At 43.1% G+C, this 21,834-nt stretch overlaps 2 protein-coding genes across 2 annotated transcripts in view; both read right to left on the bottom strand.

Moving 5' to 3' along the window:
* The window catches only part of ECT2L (epithelial cell transforming 2 like), a 54,854-nt gene extending 48,335 nt beyond the window's left edge, over window positions 1-6,519 (bottom strand). The window contains exon 1 of the mRNA XM_065402083.1: window positions 6,328-6,519. Coding sequence (XP_065258155.1) covers window positions 6,328-6,519 — 192 coding nt within the window. The remainder of the gene's footprint in view (window positions 1-6,327) is intronic.
* A 3,981-nt stretch (window positions 6,520-10,500) lies between these two features.
* Window positions 10,501-21,279, bottom strand: CCDC28A (coiled-coil domain containing 28A). The gene is made up of 6 exons (XM_065400846.1): window positions 21,205-21,279; window positions 17,909-18,105; window positions 16,436-16,599; window positions 14,646-14,800; window positions 13,891-13,913; window positions 10,501-11,220 (listed from the first exon to the last, which is right to left on the bottom strand). The coding sequence occupies exons 2-6, from the start codon at window positions 18,064-18,066 to the stop codon at window positions 11,166-11,168; spliced, it is 555 nt and encodes a 184-aa protein (XP_065256918.1). The 5' UTR covers window positions 18,067-18,105; window positions 21,205-21,279; the 3' UTR covers window positions 10,501-11,165.
* Between the last annotated feature and the right edge of the window lie 555 nt (window positions 21,280-21,834).

Below are 21,834 nucleotides of genomic sequence, written 5' to 3'. Positions count from 1 at the left end.
ACCAAAATGCTAGGGCGTTGGCCAAGCAATTTTCCATACCACTATCTGATGCAAAAGCTGTTATTCAGCAGTGCCCTGAGTGTACTGGAAACCTCGCAGGACCCGCTATCGGGGTAAATCCTCGGGGGCTAGGTGCAAACCAATTGTGGCAAATGGACGTCACTCGGTTCCCACCATTAGCTCCCTGGTCCTATTTGCATGTAGTCATAGACACTTATTCTGGATATATATGGGCAACTCCACAAAAAGGGGAAAAGGCAAAACACGTCTGTAATCACCTCATTCGTTCCTTTGCAGTGATGGGAAAGCCATCAGCTTTAAAAACTGACAACGGCCCAGCCTATTGCTCTTCAGCAATGGCAGCGTTCTGCACGCGATGGGAAATCAAGCATACCTTTGGCATCCCATACAATTCCCAAGGACAAGCCATTGTAGAACGAGCTAATCGCACATTAAAAAATGCTCTCCTGCGGCAAAAACAGAAAGGGGGAATTGTCCCCGGCAGCCTGACAGAAAAGGAAGAATGGCTGGCTCAAGTACTGTTTACACTCAATCATTTAAATCTATTACCTTTCAATTCTCAATTTTTCACCAGGGCACAACGGCATTATCGGACGACCGAAGTTCTTCCTGCTCCAAAGGTAACCTATCGTCAGCTACCTGGCCCGGAGTGGAGCGAACCTGTGCCACTAATCACCTGGGGGCACGGTTACGCAGCTGTATCAACACCAAGCGGCCCGCTCTGGGTACCTGCACGATACGTTCGACCATACAAGGATGGCGTGGCATCAGGGACTGAGCAACCCCATCCCTGACTTCAACATACACTTATATGATGAACAAGGAAAAGTGACAACGGGCCGAAAACGAGGGGGCCAACGAAATGCACCTGCCACATGGGGCCAAGTGAAGAACCTAGCTAATCAGGCTGAACAACTGTTGGAAAAACCTGCTCAGCAGTAAAAGCCTTAAATACAACTTCTAGAGCTCTAGCCTTGTTAAATGAGGAACAGAGCGAATTAAGACATGGACTTTTGCAAAACAGAGCGGCCATAGATTATCTTTTAATGCAACATCATTATGGGTGTGAAAAATTGGATGGTATGTGTTGCTTTAACCTAAGCAATAATGAAAAAGCAGTGGACAACCAAATTGTAAAACTACATACTTTAACAAAAGAAGTTACAATGGATGTTGGTTTTTCAGGATTCTGGGACTGGCTTACTGGGTGGCTGCCAGACCTATACTGGCTAAAGCAAATGTTTGCATATGTTATTGTTATAGTTATAGGATTAATAGTTTGTTGTTGTATATTACAGTGTATTCCTTCCCTTATTAGCCTATTTGTCCAAGGCTGCCCTTGGCAACGACTTAATACTAAACAGAGCATTCATTATGCCTGCAAATTGCTTAAAAACAAAAAGGGGGAGGTGTAGTGAAACATGCTGTGCTGGCAAACCACACACGTGTTTATTACATTTACTCCTGGCTTATTCTCAAGGTAAGCAATGCAAGGTAAAACTATGCTCAGGTTATTGATTAAGCATAGACTAGGCAATAGCTCACGTAGTCCCCTTGAATAGTTCACGTAGCCCCTTCACCAATCATGATTTATTGCACAAGGGGAGATGGCTATGGGTGAACCAATCAATATGTTACAAGTAACTATGATCTCATGCCTTTTGATCTAATTACTAATAAAAACCCCAGCTCAAGAGAGCTTGGGACGCCTGCTTGACAAACCTCTTGACTCCGCGTCTCCTTGATCCCAACAGACCTGTACAAGTCTGATGCACATATAATGATGATTAGGGAGGCGCTGTGACCCTAGTAGATAGAAATTAAACTTGGCAGGGGTGCTGGAACAATTTTTATAGTAGGGGTGCTGACAGCCATTGAACCAAACTGTAAACCCTGTATATGATGGAAAACCCTTCAAGCCAGCGGGTGTTGCAGCACCCCGCCCCTGAACCCGTAGTTCAAGCACCTATGAATTGGAAGCTTGTCTATATGACAAGTCACTGCAAGGCATGCCACAGTGTGAATCTACAGCTTGCACCACAGTCATGTCCTGCACAGATACTGTAACAAGAGATTTTGCTTTTAGCTGTTTTGAAAAACCTTGCAGCACTTTGATAGAGACCAGAAAAAGGGGTTTAAATATTGTAAAATTTCACCTCTTCCCCATTGATAGAATTAAGGTGGTGATGGTATCAGGACACTTTGACTTGCATAAAAAAGCAGTTAGTTTTAAGATTAAGGCTTTAGATAAATAGATTACTATTACTACTGTAAATAGTGATAGTTTAAAGTTAGAAATCCAAAATAGCGGATGCAATAATCCTCTATGAAAGACAGGGTTAGGGTATGGAAAGTTCCAGCAACTAATAGGGAATGACTCAGCATTTCTCCCAAGACCTCAAGGGGAGGAGCTTAGCTATCTTAAAATAAGTATGACATAATGGGAAGGAACTAGACAAAAAAAAGCAATTATGCTAATATCTGGAAGATGATTGGCTGAGATGGGCTAATTAAGTTAATGAGCAGACCTTGAGACAGAGCAACCAGCATATAAGGCCCACAGCTAGCAGGCTGAGTGTAGTGGGTTTGAGGCTTTATAGAAGAACAGAAGCTACCTGAGAAGAACAGAAAATTCCAAAAAGTAGCCACCTGGGAAAGCAGCAACAGCAGCAGCAGCAACTCTAAAGGTCACCACAGCAACGGCTGTCATAGCAACACAATCAGCAGTCCCTGCCAGCAGCAAAAGCCAGCAGCAATTGCCGCTACGCCCGCAGCCTGAAGCAGCAGCAGCAGTTAGGAAAATTGTGGCCTTGACAATCACCATCCTTAACATCATTACAGACCGATCAGAAGAACCATTAAGACGAACCAGAGGGAACTTGGGTACGAGTGCAAGTCTGATTTTTCCATGTATTGTTAAGGAGTGCGTGGGTCTGCCTGTAAATAAAGCTGGATGCCTGTGTTCTGAGTGAAATCTCCCCTACCCATCAGGTGACCGCTTGTCCAGAGCTCACAGGATGTTAAAAGCTTAAATGTTAGATGTTAAATATTAAGGTATTAAATGTTAACTATTAAATGTTAATATTAAGTAAATAATTCTCTCTAAAACTAGAATATTGTAATGATGTACAGAGGTAATGTATATTATGTTGTATTAAGTATGTTACTGAATTGCAGCATTTAGGCTAGAGCCTTGATGTATACAGGGCCTCGTGTGTGTGTGTGTTTGTGTGTGTGTGTGTAGATAGATAATCTATTACATTGTAACGGTTATATGATTTACATATCCTGTGTAGTCCGTGTCTTTTATTTTGTTCTGCCGCTTCATTCCTAGATATAATTCTACTGTGTTTTAATATGTTTTATATATTCTTTCTTCTATTAAAAATACTGTAATTACTTATTTTTGAAAACATAAGAATTATTTATTTTTAAAAGCATTTCTGCTTGTGTGTGTCAGTCCTTGAGCGGAAGGCTGTACCTGTGTGCTTTCAGGAGTTGGTAAGATTAGCTTGCTCTAGGGAGCCCTCTGTGGGTCGGAGACAAGCCTCCTGATAACACACTGGCAATTCCTTTCAGGCAGGCCACAACCTTTTTACCCTTTTATTAAATTAAAAACGCTATTGTAGGCTAATTTAATTGGCATCTAAAATTTAGGGTAACAATACCGCTACAGTGCAGTGGAAGTCCTGGAGTGCATCTTTACTACATTTTCAAGTAATAGTACGCCTAGCCACACTCTAGGACTTGCATTGTGCTGCAGCAGTGACCACATGGGCCATTACTGTCTGGTAAACTGTAGATTCACACCCTGGCTTTTCGTGCAGTAACTTGCCATGTAGACAAGCCCTGGGACTCAGGAGACCTATATTCTTGTATTCCTACCACTTCCCCTGCCACTGACGAGCTTTGTGACCCTGGGCAAGTCACTTCATCTCTGTGCCTGTTTCACTTCCTATCCTTTGTTTAAGCTCTTCAAGGAAGGGACTGTCTCTTACTTAGTGTCTGAACTGTGCCTAGCCCAATGGAGACCAGATCTCAGTTGGAGCCTCTGGGAACTAGCTACTGTAATACAAAAATGAGCAGTCCAAAGGGACAGATCATTACGGAGAAGCTTACTCATTGTTCTTATCCCTGTGATGTATGGTTAAACTGTCTACCTATTTTAGGTACAGTAACTCCTCACTTAAAGTCGGCCTAGTTAACATTGTTTTGTTATTAGGTTGCTGATCTATTAGAGAACATACGCCTTTAAAGTTGCGCAATGTTCCTTTTTAAGGTTGTTTGGCTCGCTCCGCTCCGACCTGACCCCTCTCCCCGGCAGGAGCGCCGGGTGGGTGGAACGGGGCAAGCCCCAGTGCCCCAACCCTGCTTTCCGGCAGGAGTGCCAGGTGGGCGGAGTGAGGCAAGCTCCTGTGCCCCAACCCCACTACGCCCCTGCCTCAACTAAGCTTCACAATCATCATTGGTGAGTGCAGTATTACATTGTTTAAAAATATTTAAAACTTATACTGTATATGTATATAATGTCTTTTGTCTGGCAAAAAAAAATTCCCTGGAACCTAACCCCCCCTATTTACATTATTTCTTATGGGGAAATTGGATTCACTTAACATTGTTTCGCTTAAAGTAGCATTTTTCAGGAACATAACTACAACGTTAAGCAAGGAGTTACTGCATTTTTAGAGCAGCAATCACTGCAATGCCAAGGACTGGTGTATTTCTCTAACGGTCCTTGAAACTGACATTTTGACAGAGGGCAGACATCCATTTTTGTTCTCCTTGGCCCTGGGTTCTGTGGGAATGACACTCTCCCTTCGTTCAAAACCCCTGTACAAGAAGGACATCAAACTTAGTTGTTCTCTGAGGATAGAGTCCACTTCCTCTCCCTCTCTCTACTCCAATTGCTGCTCAGCAAAGGTCTTTTATTCTTTTACACTTTCCTCTGCAGGTAAAATGAGCAATTTCTGAGTATATAGGCCTAGTGCCAGGCCACAGCAATTGATGTGGGATGAGGCTTTTGGGAATGTAATCCCATTTAGTTAATAGCAGTATCTGATTTGATTAAAGGAAAAAGAAAATTTGTTTATAAAACATTGAACCAATATATAAATCTGTAATTTAAAAAAAAATTAAGACATGTAATGCCATTATATCTGACTACAGTTATAGAGCCAATCATGTGCTTGCTAATGGCCACAGTGCTTATTGCTATGAATAGTCCTTGATCCTCACAGGCGTAATTGCTGTCAGACATCATGGCAGTAAATACTTTGCCTTGAGGAAGAAGTTTATTGTTTTTAGTATTGTAGTAGCTCCTAGAAGCCATGGCCCCACTGTGCCAGTAACAGTACAGCGATATAACAGACAGTCCCTGCCCCATTTCTGTTAAATGACCAAAGAAAATAAAGGTGTGGCAGTTAAAAGACGAGGAGATGTTGATGTAATGTTTTTAAAATAACAGGAGTACTTGTGGCACCTTAGAGACTAACAAATTTATTAGAGCATAAGCTTTCGTGGGCTACAACCCACTTCTTCGGATGCATATAGAGTGAAACATATATTGAGGAGATATATATACACACACATACAGAGAGCATGAACAGGTGGGAGTTGTCTTACCAAGTCTGAGAGGCCAATTAAGTAAGAGAAAAAAAACTTTTGAAGTGATAATCAAGATAGCCCAGTACAGACAGTTTGATAAGAGCTGGAATTGATATGCAAACTAGACACAATCAACTCAGGGCTAAATAGGGATTGGGAATGGCTGAGCCATTACAAACATTGAATCTATCTCCCCTTGTAAGTATTCTCACACTTGCTTCTTATCAAACTGTCTGTACTGGGCTATCTTGATTATCACTTCAAAAGTTTTTTTTCTCTTACTTAATTGGCCTCTCAGACTTGGTAAGACAACTCCTACCTGTTCATGCTCTCTGTATGTGTGTGTATATATATCTCCTCAATATATGTTTCACTCTATATGCATCCGAAGAAGTGGGTTGTAGCCCACGAAAGCTTATGCTCTAATAAATTTGTTAGTCTCTAAGGTGCCACAAGTACTCCTGTTATTTTTGCGGATACAGACTAACACGGCTGCTACTCTGAAACCTGTTTTTAAAATGTGAGGTTGGTTTCTGATCTAATTTACATGAGCATGCATCAGTGCATATATTGTACGATGTTTCCTTGTCATTGCATGTGCAAGTGGGGGTTGGCGGTGTTTCAAGATATGTGGCAATGTACACCAATGCATTTCATGATAGTTGAGCCTATGAAAATGACTTCTACCAGACTGTAACTTACCTGCTTATTGAATGATTTGTTTGCGATAGGTGTCCAAGTGCTGAACCTTGTGTTCAAGCTCCCAGTAGTCTGGATTTTACTGGAAGACACTCTGATGGACTTCACTGTGTTTTCTGCAAGGAGTCCTAAACACTCTAGTTGCCATTGTTTAACAGTGTGGGGACTTGGTGTTACATAAGCTGTAGTCATCATTGCATCAGTAATACTTGGTTACACCAGCTTTGTTAGATCCACCTAGAAATTCAGTGAATTAAAGAGATATGTGACGTGATCTAATTAATTCTTAGTAGATGGGTGCAAACTGTAGAATTCAAACTTGGATTCAGATCTGAAGCCCACTCCCAACTCCCACTATGCTCAGTGGGGTAGTTAGATCCAGAAGCCTGAACCCAGGCCCATTTTATATCTTGTTTGTATCTTAAAAATACTTTGCTGTCAATCTTATATCTTACAATCTTACCTATGTTTAGATGAGGCAGCTGGGTAAAGGGCATCAGTGTGTACATAAGCAGGCCAGTGCTTGAGCTGTGATTTCATCAGATCACATAACTGAGATTGGGACTGGTCAGTAAGAACCTAGATGGGAGACTTCCCAAGAAACCCAAGCTACCGAAGGAAGTTCTGTTGCCTCAATAGGTGGCAATCTGTCCTCTGTCATATGAACCAATGATCTGGTGTGACTCTTATGGCTCCTATTCTTGTGTGGATGCCTTCTTCTAGTCATTACAAATTCCCTGGGGGTTTTTTTGTATAGAGGGGTAGCTTCCCCATTGTTCTTGCCAAATTATAAATTGAGTAATTAGTCTACGTATGTACAATTCTCTTGTCACCATTCCTTTTTAATACCTTTAAAATTAATGTTGGACTCATGAAAACTGCAAGAACTGTAATCCTGGAGACCAATGAATTCTATTTTCAAAATAAATATTTACCTAGTACTTACTAGGTACAGGTGGGTTGTGGTGGTGCATACTTCCCCCACATCTGTCCACCACTGTATCTCAACCATATGCTAGAAAGCTGCCATTTCTGTGTGTGAGTAGTTTATTCCCCATACCCATTCCGTGCTTGGTCCCTCTCTGATAACAAGGGGACTTATTATGGTGAGGATAGCAGATTTCCTCTGGTTTATGGACCTAGTACTGCTGTATCTAATGCTAGGTCTGTTTAAGTTCCCCTTCCCCTCTCCCTTTATGGAATCCATGTCTGGTCTTTCCTGAATAGCCACTGATGAGATGGCACTTTGTCCCTATTTTAAATTGTGCTATAAAAGGTGTGCTGAAATCTCGTCTCCCCACGCTGCTTGCCTGCAAATTACATTTGCATTTTCATCTCTGCGCCAGTTTTCATTTAAAAAAAATACCTCACAATTTCTCTGGCAGAGGAATGTAACCTTCTTGCCCTCTTAAAGTTCTGATCTCTACCCTCTGCTACAAATCAATCATGCACAAAGTACCTGGCAATTATGAAAAACCTAGAATGTTCATTTTTGGTTTAGTTTTGAAATCTTTACAGCTGTTGCTCTGCAGCCTATATGATCAGGCCTGCAGGACATTAATCCCTACTATTTCTATTAACATTAATACAGTAAAACTAAAATACAAAGCAACCCACTTTTCCCATAGAACAGGGAGTTCATAGTCTATTGAATGCTTTACCTCTAGGAGAGGATACGTCTTGCTTTTCCTTCTGAGCAAGCCTCTGGAGAGCTGCCGTGGACGCTGGAATTGCTGCATTGGATGAGGGTCAGTACTCCCCATCTCCATAGGAACTGCACAACAAGCTACACCTTGGGCTCCCAGCCAGAGCTTGACTCAGGCTACTGTTGCCTTGTGTGCCCCTGTTGCCTTGTGTGCCCCTCCCCTAAAGGGGAAGGACCTACGGCACAGCTTCAAATCTCAGTGTGGGCTCACTTCCACTAGACTTGCAGCTGCCCATACACCGTGTAGTGACGTGGCCATGGAACCATCTCTTGCATTCCCACTATAACAGACCCTTTACCCCACATTTGGCAGTGACACAGCAGAATTGGGCTGCAGCAATCCTGAACAGAAGGGAATGGCACTGGTATGTCCCAGTGTAGGACAGGCCAAATGGAGAGCAGCATAGTTGTACCAAACTACAGCATAGCACCATCCATCCATACTAGCGTACAATGGGACAACCTACCACTATTGCAAGTGAGTCAGAACTAAAGGCCAGCATCTCTCAACTAGGGAAATCTTTCTGAGTGGGGAACCATTGGGTGGGCACAGCTTTTGTAGAACTAGGTAAGATTATCCTAATTGTAAAGGTTGAGAAACTGGAACACAAGTTAAGGAACTTCCCTGGGGTCACAAAGCCAGTCAGTGGCAGTACAGGAAATATAAACAAGGTTTATATTACTGACTCCTGCAATGCTAAGTACCTTTATCTCATTCAAAGTGTGCTTCAGAAGTGTAATGCTTTGAGGGGCACAAGTGAAGGAGCAGGATATTTTTTAAGCTGCTCCCCAAATCTCCACTGTTGATCAAAATGTTGATTAACTTTGTTTGCAGCTATACAGTTAAACAGTAATTGTTTTGGCAAGAGTTTTGTTCTGAGCTAATAACTTATTTGTGGCACCAACTACACAACCTGGAATTTTGCCTAGGATATGGTAACTTATTCTTACACTGTAGCTTGCCCACAATAACAGTAAATGTAAGTGAAGTAAAGAACACCCTAGTAGAACCAACTCCTTCAGGTGACATCAACCATCTTATGAAATATTGATTTTCTTGTTACTAAATCTCTTTGCTACTTGAAGTCTGAAGAGACACTGTTAAAGTTGACAAGCTAAAAATCACAACCATCTCCTTTTAAATATATGTATATTCTATTTCCTCAGTTCTCCTGCAGTAGTACATACTACTTGAAGACAGAGTTCAAATAGTTTCTACATAAAAATACTACACTCCTGCTTGCAAAAAAGTTTTAGAGCTAAAAATCCTATGTACAGCCACTGTCTAGTTATTGGCTGACCAAAGTCTGACAAAGCCTTGGGTACACTTTCTTTTGCTAGTGTGGTCAGTGTATTGTGCTCCCAGTTCCTCTCTACACTGTCTTGGGAGCGGAGTAGTCTGCTCACAACCTCCCCAGAAGACATCCATCAGATTAGGAGTTAGGGATCTTTCGTGATGGCAACTCTTTCTAAAAAGTCTCACTAACAAAGGGAACTGTGAAGTAAATCACAGTGGAACAAGGGAAGTTTGGGGGAAGGACTTTACTAGGAATCTGATGGCTTAGTGTGAGATTTGGGCTTCTAGGTGGGAGAAGGAAGGGAATGCCAATACTTTACTTAGAAGGTGCAAGAGTTGGACTTGCTTTCAGTGGGGATTATGGTATCTAAAGCCTCCTCCTCACAGAGTTGGAGTTTCTGTTTAGAACTTTAGGGATCAGACAAAGCTACAATTGATTCAGAAGGAAAGAGGTGGGAGCTCATGCGGCAAAGAACTGTGTTATTTCAATGAAGGTCTATGGAATTCTCTTCTCTGAGTGGGACTTGTACAGAATTTGAACCTTTTCTCCTCTGTCCCAGGCACTAGTAATATGGATAGATCAAGAGCTCAGAAGACCCAAAAGGGAAGGGAGAAAAACTTCACTCCTGCTATAGAACAAATGCACACAAAAATAGAATCTGAATAAACAGTTTAACTACACATTAGAACAAATGCACCACTCAGTGCACATTTTCACATGCCCTGGTAGAAGTTTTGAGCCATCACGTAATCAGTCTTTGCACAAACACAGGCTTTCTCTGTCCATGTTCAAGAAATGTAGCAATTTGTATGGGATTTGGGCTCATGCTGCTACAAGGCAGGAGCAAAGATTCAGCTTGATTGTATGAAAGGAACATTGTGTGGGGTAGATTTGTGCTTGTTAGCTATGGGCCTGCTTTGTCAACTGTGAATACATCAGTACAACATCTTCAGTACTGAAATATGTATCGTAACGTGTGCTCCACAAAACCTGCCCGTAGAAGCACTTTTTAGGAGCAGACCTCTTGTTACTGGGCATGTGTTGAAGGTCAGTGTTTATTGTTGCAGACTCTTCCCACTCCTGAAATAACTAAAAATAGGGAACAGCCATTAACCCCCCAAAAAGGGAGACTTTACTAAACAAAAGAAGTTAATGGAAAGCAAAGTAGTGTAGAATGGATTTATTATGGAGTGACAGTGTTTAAGTATTGCTGAAAATTCAAAATTGTCAAAGCCAAATGACATGGACTTCCAGTATGTATTCCAATTCTAACTGGGTGAAATTTTAAAGTGGTTGACAGAGCAAGGGAAAAAATTGACTTTGTAAAAATTGAGACCATACAAGAGCTCTTTCTCTGACCATAATTAAACAGATGCTACACTTTTTAACATAGTGTATGGCATAATTTAATGGTGAACAAAACACTCTAAAGGGTGTTCAGATTGTCTACATACTAGGCAGGAAGGCAGCTACAAAAAAACGTCACTGCTAGCTTTGTCAAAATTGGAGTAATGTTAGTGAACATATAATATGTACATATATAAATCCAACAGATATATGAACAACACTGAGAATGTACTTTCAAGTTTTCCCCAAACACTTTATATTAAATAAGGCATTAATACAAAGCATAGCAGCACACCATTGCAGTTAGATCAATAGATTCCAACCCTGATATAGCGCAGTGCTCAAATCTGCTAACAGGAATGTGTGAAAATAATCACTTGCATTTGCATTTTAATTTTTTGTTGTGGAAAATGAGTAAGAATCTAGATTCCATTGGAAAAATAAAGACATGACTTCTTGGAGAGGTCTCTAAATCAAAAAAATCTACACTTTTAGCTGGTGGAGGTATTTGGGATATCTTGTGCATCTGCTAAATGAAGTTTTTGTCTGGAACAAAGAGTTAAGAAATTAAGTTTTCATATGATAACATAAGAGAATTTACCTTATGAATATCTGTATTATACCGATATTTAATGTTTGTAAAGTATGATAGATTTCAGGTGACATAAAAGAACAAAATATTACACATGGCCTGACATGCTGGAATATCAATACACATTGGATGCAATTATACACAAGGTCGAAGTTTACACGTGAGGGGAAAAAACAGTATCACAAGTCATCTTAGTGCTAAGCACATTGTCACCAATTTAAAAATAAATTAATCCTCTTCTGTTTTATTGCAATTACAAAATAGCCTGATTCAAATATTCTCAATAAAATGCAAATAGTAAAAATGAAATACATATTTAATATTTTCCTTGCCTAAAAAAATAAGTTTAAATTTAGAGACTATTAACAAATCTTAAATGGGAAGACTGAAAGAATGGAGGCGTGCAGGTATCTAGAAGGGCACAGCCCTGGTCCTGTGCGTTTACATAAGAAAATGTATTAAATAAGTCTCTTAGAATACAGACCATTCACTATTAATTTGAGGACATTTGAAATCCTCATTAAAATACTATCCTTATATTAAAAGATGCTAACTCAGATCAGTTGCTTATATAATTGGAGCCCAATGAAACACAGACATTTTAGAACCACTTTTTCTGACGAGGGAAGGAACAGTTATGCCATGAATTTCTGTAAATGTTGTAACATAGTAAATGAGTTATAGCAGGGGCTGATTTCACTTAATATCAGTAAGGCTGCACAACAGTTTCCAATAAATCCTACTCAAATTCCAAAACATACACCTTTGGGACTGAAATATTTCACACTTGGCCTCTGGCTTAGTGAAACATTTTGGAAAGTTCTTCTCTCTCTCTCTCTCTCATCTACTTATATCAGGGGCGGGCAAACTTTTTGGCCTGAGGGCCACATCAGGTTTCCAAAATTGTATGGAGGGCCAGTTAGGGGAGGCTGTGTCTCCCCAAACAGCCAGGCAGGGCCCGGTCCCCACCTCTTATCCGACACCCCCTCCCCGCCCCGCTTCTCGCCCCCTGACAGCTCCCCTGGGACTCCTGCCCCATCCAACCCCCCCTGTCCCCTGACTGCCTCCCCCGGGACTCCTACCCCATCAACCCCCTCCATTCCCTGTCGGCCCCCCCAGTACTCCTGCCCCATCCACCACCCCCTGCTCCTGTCCCGACCACCCTGGACCCACCACCCCTGACTGCCCCCTGCTGCCCCATCCAACCCCCCTCTCATTCCTGACTGCCCCCCCAGGACCCCTGCTCCATCCAACCCCCCTGTTCCCCGCCCTCTGACCGCCCCAAACCCTATCCACCCCCCCCCAACTCCTCTGTCCTCTATCCAACCCCCCCCCCCCCCCCCGCTCCCTACCCCTTTACCGCACAGTGCAGAGCACTGGTGGCTGGCGGCGTTACAGCTGCGCCGCCCAGAGCACCGGGTCAGGCTGTGGCTCTGCAACTGCGCTGCCTGGCCGTCCAGAGCGTTGCGCCGGCGGTGCAGCGCACTGAGGCTGCAGGGGTGGGGGGACAGCACGGGAGGGGCCGGGAGCTAGCCTCCTGGGACAGGAGCTCAGGGGCTGGGCAGGAGGGTCCTGCGGGCCGGATGTGGCCCGCGGGCTGTAGTTTGCCCACCTCTGACTTATATGGTCCTTGTTACTGTTGTATCTGAGCACCTTATACTCATGGATACATTTATGATCATAACACCCCTGCGAGGTAGGGGAACACTATCATCCGCATTTCACAGACAGGGAAGTGAGGCACAGAGAGATTAAGTGACTTTCACACGGGAAGTAGGTATCAGAGCAGGGAATTAAACAGTGTGTCTCAAGTCCCAGGCTGATACCCTAACTACTGGACCATCCTTCTGCAATGGTTAGGAGGCTTACAAGAATGGAAATGACAACTTAAGGTAATGTATACATTAATATAAATGTAAGTTATTTAGCTGGTTATTTGCAGCTGTTAATGCTTAGGCATTTAACGGTAACGCTGCAATTCTGTATTTTGCATATTTCAGTGATCTATGTTATAAGTTTGTGTGCAAGTTTCCTCCTTTGACAGGAGCCCTAAAAAGTGTTGTGGAAAACTGAAGAATATTAGAATTTTTTTGCCCTAGTATCAGCAGGACAGAACTCCATTCCTGAACACTTTAGGAGGCATATTATTATGCGTGGCTGCTCCAGAGTTCCTAGCCAAAGTGGGTAATTTATATCAAGGTCTGCACTCAACTGGCTAAACAGTCTTTTTTCTCAACATGTCCAGTCTAAAATTTTATACTTCAGCTATGACAATTTTAGATATCTGTGTCTGATGTACCTTTTTCTTTCAAAGTGTAAACAGAAACAGTTAATGAAGAAATCTTTAAAGAAATAGCCTATTCACAAAGCTTTGTTTAGATCTACAGCAACCTACACTTTGAGTGTTACAGGAAAGCCATCTGTAAGCTAGAGGGATCTGAAAACATGACATACTACAGCCCTGAATTTCAAGAAGAAGCACGGTTAAAATCCATTTTAACTCTTCTGAGCTACAGAACACCTGTGAAATGTATTTTCTGGAAATTTAATAGTATAATTTTGGTTCTGATCAACTTTTTATTGCAAAAATGTTCACCAAAAATGACATTTAATAAAAAGGATACATAGAAGAATTCAGTTCTTCCAGCTGCAATATAAATGAACAAAGTATGAGAAAAAACACTGTAGTTATAATTAATCAAGTAAACATGTCAATAATACAATTATAAATGGTACTAACACATATTTAGGGTCTGTTGCAAAAAAAATTAAACAAACCCTTCATGATAGTACTGTAAGTTTAAAAGCAAGTGTAGCTCTACACTAGGAAGTTTTGAGAAATTAGACTTTTTGGATATTTAACAGTTTTCCTGTTTATCAAAGAAGGCACCAGAGGGGGAAAAAAAAAAAAAAGATTGATACATTTAGAATACATAGGTCCAGATAATTCTCTCTGTCTAGTCTCTGCAAGGTGTGGCAGAGTACAGAAAGAACCCAGGGAAGATGGTTCAGCTCGCTGATGCTCAGGCTGGTTCTACATCAGCCTAAGCTCTGAAACAGTTTGCAGGACCTTAAAGGAGGCTCTAAACTGCACAAACTGGTAGAGGCGCCACAAGGAGTCGTCTGAATAAGAGGGATGGACAAGGCACTTGTATTTCCTCAAAATTAATGCTGAGGAAGTAGAATCCTCGGCAGATATGGGAAATATCCTGGGTCATTAGAGTCACATTTTTCCGCAACACATTTAAACCTAAATTCCTGAGACCCTAAGGTCTTCAAGTTGTATAGAAAGAATACCACTGCTGGATCCTGTTCTTGAACCAGATCTAATTCTGTGAAGCAACTTCAGTGGAAGACAGTCTGTCTTGACTATACTTACATCTGATAGCAGCCTATCCAAATTGGAGTCACTGGCAAGTTTTCTTTTATCTTCAGGAAGTTCTTCCAACTCCCCATAGAGTTCCAAATTCAAGCGAGCTAGCTTCTCCTGCATCCCCCGCACATGTTCCATCTGTTCTATGGAACACTCATTTCCTGAACAAAGCAGATTGTAAAGCTGTTATGTAAGAGTCTGACAATGGGGTAAGGAGCAAAGTCTAAGCTACTGCGTGTATATCTTAGATGGATTTTCGTAGTAGAGGGGAAAAAAGTGGTCAAATATCAGAAACAAATCCGTTTACCTTCCATAGGACTCAGTTTTATTTTTCCATGTTTATTACCGTAACTTTTTAAATAAGAGCTTCTGTCCTTGCATTTGATCCTGTATTTGGGTTATGCTGAATTTGTGATATCAATCATTTCAATGGCAAGAAACTAAGATTTTAAACAGGTGCAATGTTCTCACCCTGTTCTGAATGGAAGATCTGCATGCTGGATACAGTCCACCTCTGCCCCTCTCTAGACCTGGCCTTATTTTTCACTTAAAGTGTCATCAGACTAAACTTGGCTGTTCCTGGAGTTTCTCCTCCAGCACCTCATAACCTCTGTCTCTCAGACATGCTCAACCCCCTCCTATTTAACCAGATTATAGCTAATTGGATACCCCTGAACTAATGTATGTACTTTGCAAAAGTACCTCCACACTTCTCTGAAGCACCTGGCAGCAGGAATGACTAAGCAGAAGAACCCTGTAACCCCATGCAGAGCCCTAGAAACTTACACCTGTTGTATACAATATTATGATTCCATTTCAAGGTCAAAAAGAAGAGTAAGATGGGCTGCATGTATGAAAGCAAATATCTTCAATTGCATTAGACCCGATCCTGCTCACATTAAAGTTAATTACCACACTTCATGAGAGCCATGGGCTTAGGTCCTAAACAAGAGCACTGAGCACTTTGATGCCATGTATGAGGCATAGGTTCTGGAAAAACTCCATTGCAGAATTGAGTGGAGATGTCACATGATATGCCTAGGTTCTAAAGGTAAGAATCATCTTCATGGACCCTCAGTCAATAGTTCATGAAACAGCAGCAGCATCTGACTATAGGCAAGAATTTGCAGTGGTAATCAATTCATCCAAAAAGAGGAAGTATGCATAACCTACGCTAGGATTCGAAAAGCTACCCAATACCAACCCCTTTTCCTATCACCTCTTGACCAAGTAATATAGCATTACACTTTAAACAACAGTTACAGGTGAAGTTCTACACAGAAATTCTATTTCTGGCAAGATGTAAATTTGGCAAAAACAGAATTCAGTCCCCCAGCATAAGACAAAATTTTAAACTTTTTAATTGTAATTAAATATTAGCAGATATACAGTTTGAATTTGTTTCCTACTTTGGAATTTACTACTTCATTTCATAAAGGCATCTTATTTCTTGGTTACATTTCTGCTAATATTTAACATACGCAAATTATTTTTAAACTTATTTTAAATCTACAAGCCAAGAAACTGATTTGTGTGTCCCAAGATAATTGGAACACAATCTCTTAGCACACAAGCACTACGAAAGGGACTTTTTGACACAACATAGACCCAAAGATAACCCTATGATTCAAAGGGTTGCTATCTCAAATGGCCAATAAAATAATCATGACCAAGTATAGACTAACCTCTTGCCTAATACAGACTGACAATCTCTCTGTAACTAGCACATCTTGTTTGCAAAAAACTGCTATCTTATATAAAAGCAACAGCTGGGTAAAGAAAACCCACATATTTACCGAATGCTTGAAGTTTGCCAGAGTGGAAATCATTTAGAAGGCTCAGAAGTCCCCTCTCCATCTCTTGCACATCTGATACATCTGTGAGAAAAGAGTGCTGTATTGGAGCTGCCTGTGCCCCTTTTCCTTCCCCTCCTGGAGGTTTGGCTTTTTCTTTTATTCCTCTGAGGAAATGAAAGACATGTAATTTTACAGAAGAGACTACCTTCCTCTTTTTGCTCCTGCTGAAGAAGTGCAATGAAGGACTATCCTAGAAATCAGCCTTAAAAGGACAACTGTAGTGAATGTACATACTTAACTGCACCATCAAATTATAAAGTGTGGATCACAAATTTTACCTAAATATAAAGTGATCATATTGTGAAGCCACTATCTTGACAATCTGATAATACAAAGCAGGACTCCAAGAATCTGCTTTCTTATTACCATTAGAAAGCACAGGATAATCCACACGTTTTCCTTTTTAAAGTATTAAGAAAAACTTTTTGATTTCCCAATACTTTGATAGGAAGCAGACTCCTGGAACTCTACTTGGCATCAAAGTAGGCCCCTGGGTGGGGAAGTAAATAACAAGGCAACCACATTCACTGAACAGATATTAAAGCAGTAACAGGTATTTCTAATGTATACATTCATATTAGCTAAGATTTTATAACTTGTCACTAGTTTTATTTTTCTTCCATAAAACTGCATGAAAGTTAGCCAAGCAGACACATTCTTAAATACTCTGCATACAATGCACGCTCATACAAGTGTGGAGAAACTCAAGTGAATTCAATCTTTTTACTCAACTATTCCATGAGTAGCTTATCCTGATGTAAATACAGTTTTGTTGGCTGAATATAACCTGCAACTACTACTTTAGTTTAAAACTGCAATAAATTTCCATATGACCACCCCTTGTCAAGTCAGGCTAATAGCTTGGCCATCCACAGAAATGATTCATATATAAAAATAAGTTTAGGTCAAATTTAACAACAACAAAAATATAAAAGTGATTATATTTCCCCCATATCTTGCCATATGAGGAATAATCCTGTTGTATATTTTAAAACATTATTGAGTTGCACACAATGATAAATTTTAGTCCATTCTCAGGTCAGCTGCAGTTACTGTAGATTTCTAGAGTGGTACACCTTGCGTTTTGGATAATATAATATTTCTAGAGAAAACATTTTTCCTGAAATGCAATGGAGAAAGAATATCTACTGTAGTATCTTCTGAGTGGCAGATTCAGCAAGCTCTGCCATTCTGCTGATATTGGCACCTCCACACTAGATCTCAGTGCAGCACTGATAAAGTTAACTACTACAAAGATTGCTTAAGAATTTTGTTCTCAACCGTATTCTCTACCCACCTCTGCCTACATGCATTAGTTCACTGTTTAACCTCCAGCTAATACTTTTAGGCCAATAATCCCAACTGTCTCTCCTTTTCCCACCCTCAATGATTTGTAGAATATTAGGAACTTACCTTTTTAACTTTGGTCTTTGTGAATTTGCTTGTGGTGCAGGATTTGAAAATGCTGTACTTTTACTGACCGGCACAGAATTTTTCTTGGCATTAGCAACCTGAGTTGGGTGACTACTGGATGATTTGGGGCTCCTCCTCTTGATTTTCCTTTCTTCCATTTCCGCTGGTTAACTATTGCGCTCAGACTAATTTCTTATCTTATGGAAGGAATAAAATAGTTAAATATCCATTGAAAGGGGCAAACGAGTTATTTATTATAAAGAGCTGTAGTGATGCTCAGGCGTACTGTATAAGAGTCTAGTTTTTAAACCCCTCACAGATCAGCAGCAACTGCTTTACCCAAAAGGAAAATCTTGATTTTCAAGATAAGCTGGCAAAGCCTGTAAGAGCAGCAGAAAAATCAAGATCACAAATCTAGAACTTCCAAGTCAGCTGGAGCCCCACTAGTAACTAAACTATTCTACTACACTTATTTTCTGTTACAGTAACTCCTCACTTAAAGTCGTCCCGCTTAACGTTGTTTCATTGTTACGTTGCTGATCAATGAGGGAACATACTCATTTAAAGTTGTTCAATGCTCCACTCTTACGTTGTTTGGCTGCCTGCTTTCTCCACAGCTGGCAGCCTCCCTACGCCCCCCCCCCCCCACAGCGCCTCCCGCCAGCCGGCAGACCCCACGCATCAGCGCCTTCCCCCTCCTCCCTTGCCTCCTGCCCACGGAAATCAGCTGGCATTTTGGAGGGAGGGGGGAGGAGCGAGGACTCGGCACGCAGGCTCTCCCTCCCCTGCCTCCCGAACATGGCAAGCCAGCTGATTGCCCCGGGCAGGAGGGGGAGCCTGCGCCAAGTCCTCGCTCCTCCCTCCTGCCTCCTAAACGCTGCAAGCCAGCTGATTGCCCCGGCAGGAGGGAGGGGGGAGGAGCGAGGACTTGGCGCGCCTCCCCCCTCCCTCCCCTGCCTCCCGAACATGGCAATCAGCTGGCTTGCAGCGTTTAGAAGGGAGGGAAGAAGGGAGGGGGAAGGAGCCAGGACGCAGCGTGCGAAGTAAAGGGGAGGGGAGAAGAGGCAGGTCAAGGGTGGGGGCTTGGGTGGAGTGGGCAGGCTGAGGGTTGAGCCCCCCACCCCTGGTGCTTGCAGAGTAGGGGAAGCTGCCCTGGAACCTAACCCCCCCTATTTACATTAATTCTTATGGGGAAATTGGATTCGCTTAACATCATTTCACTTAAAGTCGCATTTTTCAGGAACATAACTACAATGTTAAGCGAGGAGTTACTGTACATGACTGGTGTGTACTAGAAATCACCCTTTCAGCCACTCTTACTCAATTATAGACTAAGTAGAATAATCAGAGATGACTGAAGCAAATTGTAGTATTATACAATGCATTAATGTTCTAGAAATAACCTATATGTACCCAAATATTTAAAAACCACATCACTATGTATTTTATAACAGCAATAATGAGCTTGGTATATGGCATTTCCTGGAAATTAATGACTAGGTGGAGCCTGTGCCCCTACAGCTGCTCTTCAATCTTTATTAGTTAATTCTGTCACTTCCTCAAAGTAGTCCTTCAGCAGTTAAAAAAAAAAAAAAAAACTCACACTGAAAGCACATGGGATCAGAGTAAGAAAACTGAAAAAAGTAATAAGCCTGTTCAACTGCCACACTCCAGATGCTTTCCAGTTCTACTTTCTGCATAGAAGTAGCAGCATGAGCATTACATAAAAGCAAGCTGATATTAAATGTAGCAGTAAAATAAAAAACAGTATAACAAACAGCATTACTTCATAGTCCATCTACAGCTGCCCTATTGTCAATGGAGAAAAACAGAAGAGGAAAAAGCCAGTCCCCTTTGCCGCTTCAAACTTCTCTACTCCTCCCTCATTTTACATCGAAACTTTCCTCTGTCCCACTTGGGGTTTCTGTTATTCATTCTTTCCTTCTCATGGCCAGCCCTTATTTAGAAGGGAGCCGCCTAGCTGAAACTTTATCTTCAGGGTTGACACTGACACCATAATGCACTGACCCAAGCCTGCTGTTTTCTTTCACTATTTATAATTACTGTAAATTAATTAATAAAAATTAAAGGAATTAGGGATGAAGCAGAAACTTTGGACACAAGAAAAATCTTAACAGCCTGATTGCATAGGGGTGTCCCTGTGAGTTCATACTACGTGCCCAACCATCACAGAAACATTGGCTTCAAAAGGCATGAGAGCAAGGCCAGCAGTTCTGCAGGGCACATACTGTTCTGGTGTGATTGCATTCACAGGGTGAGTGAGACATCCTGACACTGCCCGTGGATGTTGGTTGGGGCTCATCTTGTGCTATGTCTGGTGTGATGCCATTTACCCGACCCCAAACTCAAAAGCCACAAGTCAGATTCATAGGTAGGGTTGCCAACTTTTGAATCCCACAAAACCGAACACCCTACCCCTGCCCCTTCCCCAAAGCCATGCGCCCTGCCCCTTCCGCAAGGCTCTGCCCCCCGCTCACTACATTCCCCCTCCCTTTGTGGCTCGCTCTCCCCAACCCTCACTCACTTTCACTGGGCTGGGGCAGAAGGTTGGGGTGTGGGAGGGGGTGAGGGCTCTAACTGGGAATGTGGGCAGGAAATGAGGGGTTGAGGGTGCGGGAGGGGGCTCTAGGCTGGTGCAAGGGGTTGGGATGCAGGAGGGGGCTCTAGCCTGGGGCCCTGGCTTGGGGTGCTGGCTCTGGGGTGGGGACAGGGATGAGGGGTTTGGGGTGCAGCTGGAGGGTGGGGCTGAGGGATTTGGAGTGTGGGAGGGAGCTACAGGTTTGAGGCAGGGGGAGGGGTGCAGGTGAGGGTGGCTGTTCATGGGGTGCAGGCACGCAGCCAGGACAGGTAGGGAGTAGTCTGCCTTAGCTCCACAGCACCACTGACTGGACTTTTAACGGCCCAGTCCGCGGTGCTCACCGGAGTTGCCAGAGTCCCTTTTCAACTGGGTGTTCCAGTCGAAAACCGGACCCCTGGCCACCCTATTCATAGGTGATGGGACTACAGGCGCTACTGCCCCCACTTGAAGTGGTTTCCATCATCCATGGGTTAACAGTTTGGTTCAATGGCTCTCAGCACCCCCACTACAAACACTGTTCCAGACCGCACCCAACCCCGAGAGCTGCACCGGGGCGCGGTGTGTTGTGCATTACATGGATACACTACACGGCACCGAGCCCAGGGGCTGCTCCTGTTCCGCGGCAGCGCCTGCCCGGCAGAGGGTTCTGGGGCCCGGACCACGTCCCCCCGCGCCCACGGTCCGCCCTAGCTCCTACCTGCGCAGCTTCCCGTTTCACCGGTTTCCTAGCGTGTTTAGGGAAGTGACGCACTCTTCACGTGAGAAAGCAACGCCTCCTCATACGACCTTCAGTGGGCGCGTCGTGCATTGTGGGAGCGAGAGTGCAAGCCTCCCCCCTCCGGCGCGCAGCTCTGTAGCCAGGCCTGTGCCTGAAGAGCGAATAAACTACAACTCCCAGAATTCCTTGCGGCGAGAGCCGGAAGGGAGGAAAAACCGAAACGGCCGCTCTGTGGGGGTGGGGCCAGGAGTGTCCCCCGCCCTGCCCCATTTTAAAAGGGTTTGCTCCTCTCAATCCTATGGCGCGTGCCCCTCGGAGAAGGGCGGCCTCGTCGCCAGGATTACAGGGAGGGGTTCAGCGCGCCCCTCCCCAGCGCAGACATAGCTTCTATCGCGGGGCGCAAGCCCCCCGCGCTAAGGCTCAGCGCGCTGGCACGCGGTAAAAGGAACGTGGGGGCGTGGCAGCAGCTGTCTCCCCACGCGCTGTGCGCAAAGCGCTGAGAGGCGTCCAGGCGGAGCCCCCCGAGGGACACGCCCCTTACAGGCTAGTGCACAGCCCTGCCTAGGCCAGGCGTCACATCTGGCTCCGGGCTTGCAGCCGGCTCAGGCA

The sequence above is a fragment of the Emys orbicularis genome, chromosome 3 (assembly GCF_028017835.1).
Source record: "Emys orbicularis isolate rEmyOrb1 chromosome 3, rEmyOrb1.hap1, whole genome shotgun sequence".
NCBI classification, from domain to species: Eukaryota; Metazoa; Chordata; order Testudines; family Emydidae; genus Emys; species Emys orbicularis.
The sequence above is the reverse complement of the archived record's forward strand: the minus strand, read 5'-3'. Positions and strand labels throughout refer to the sequence as shown.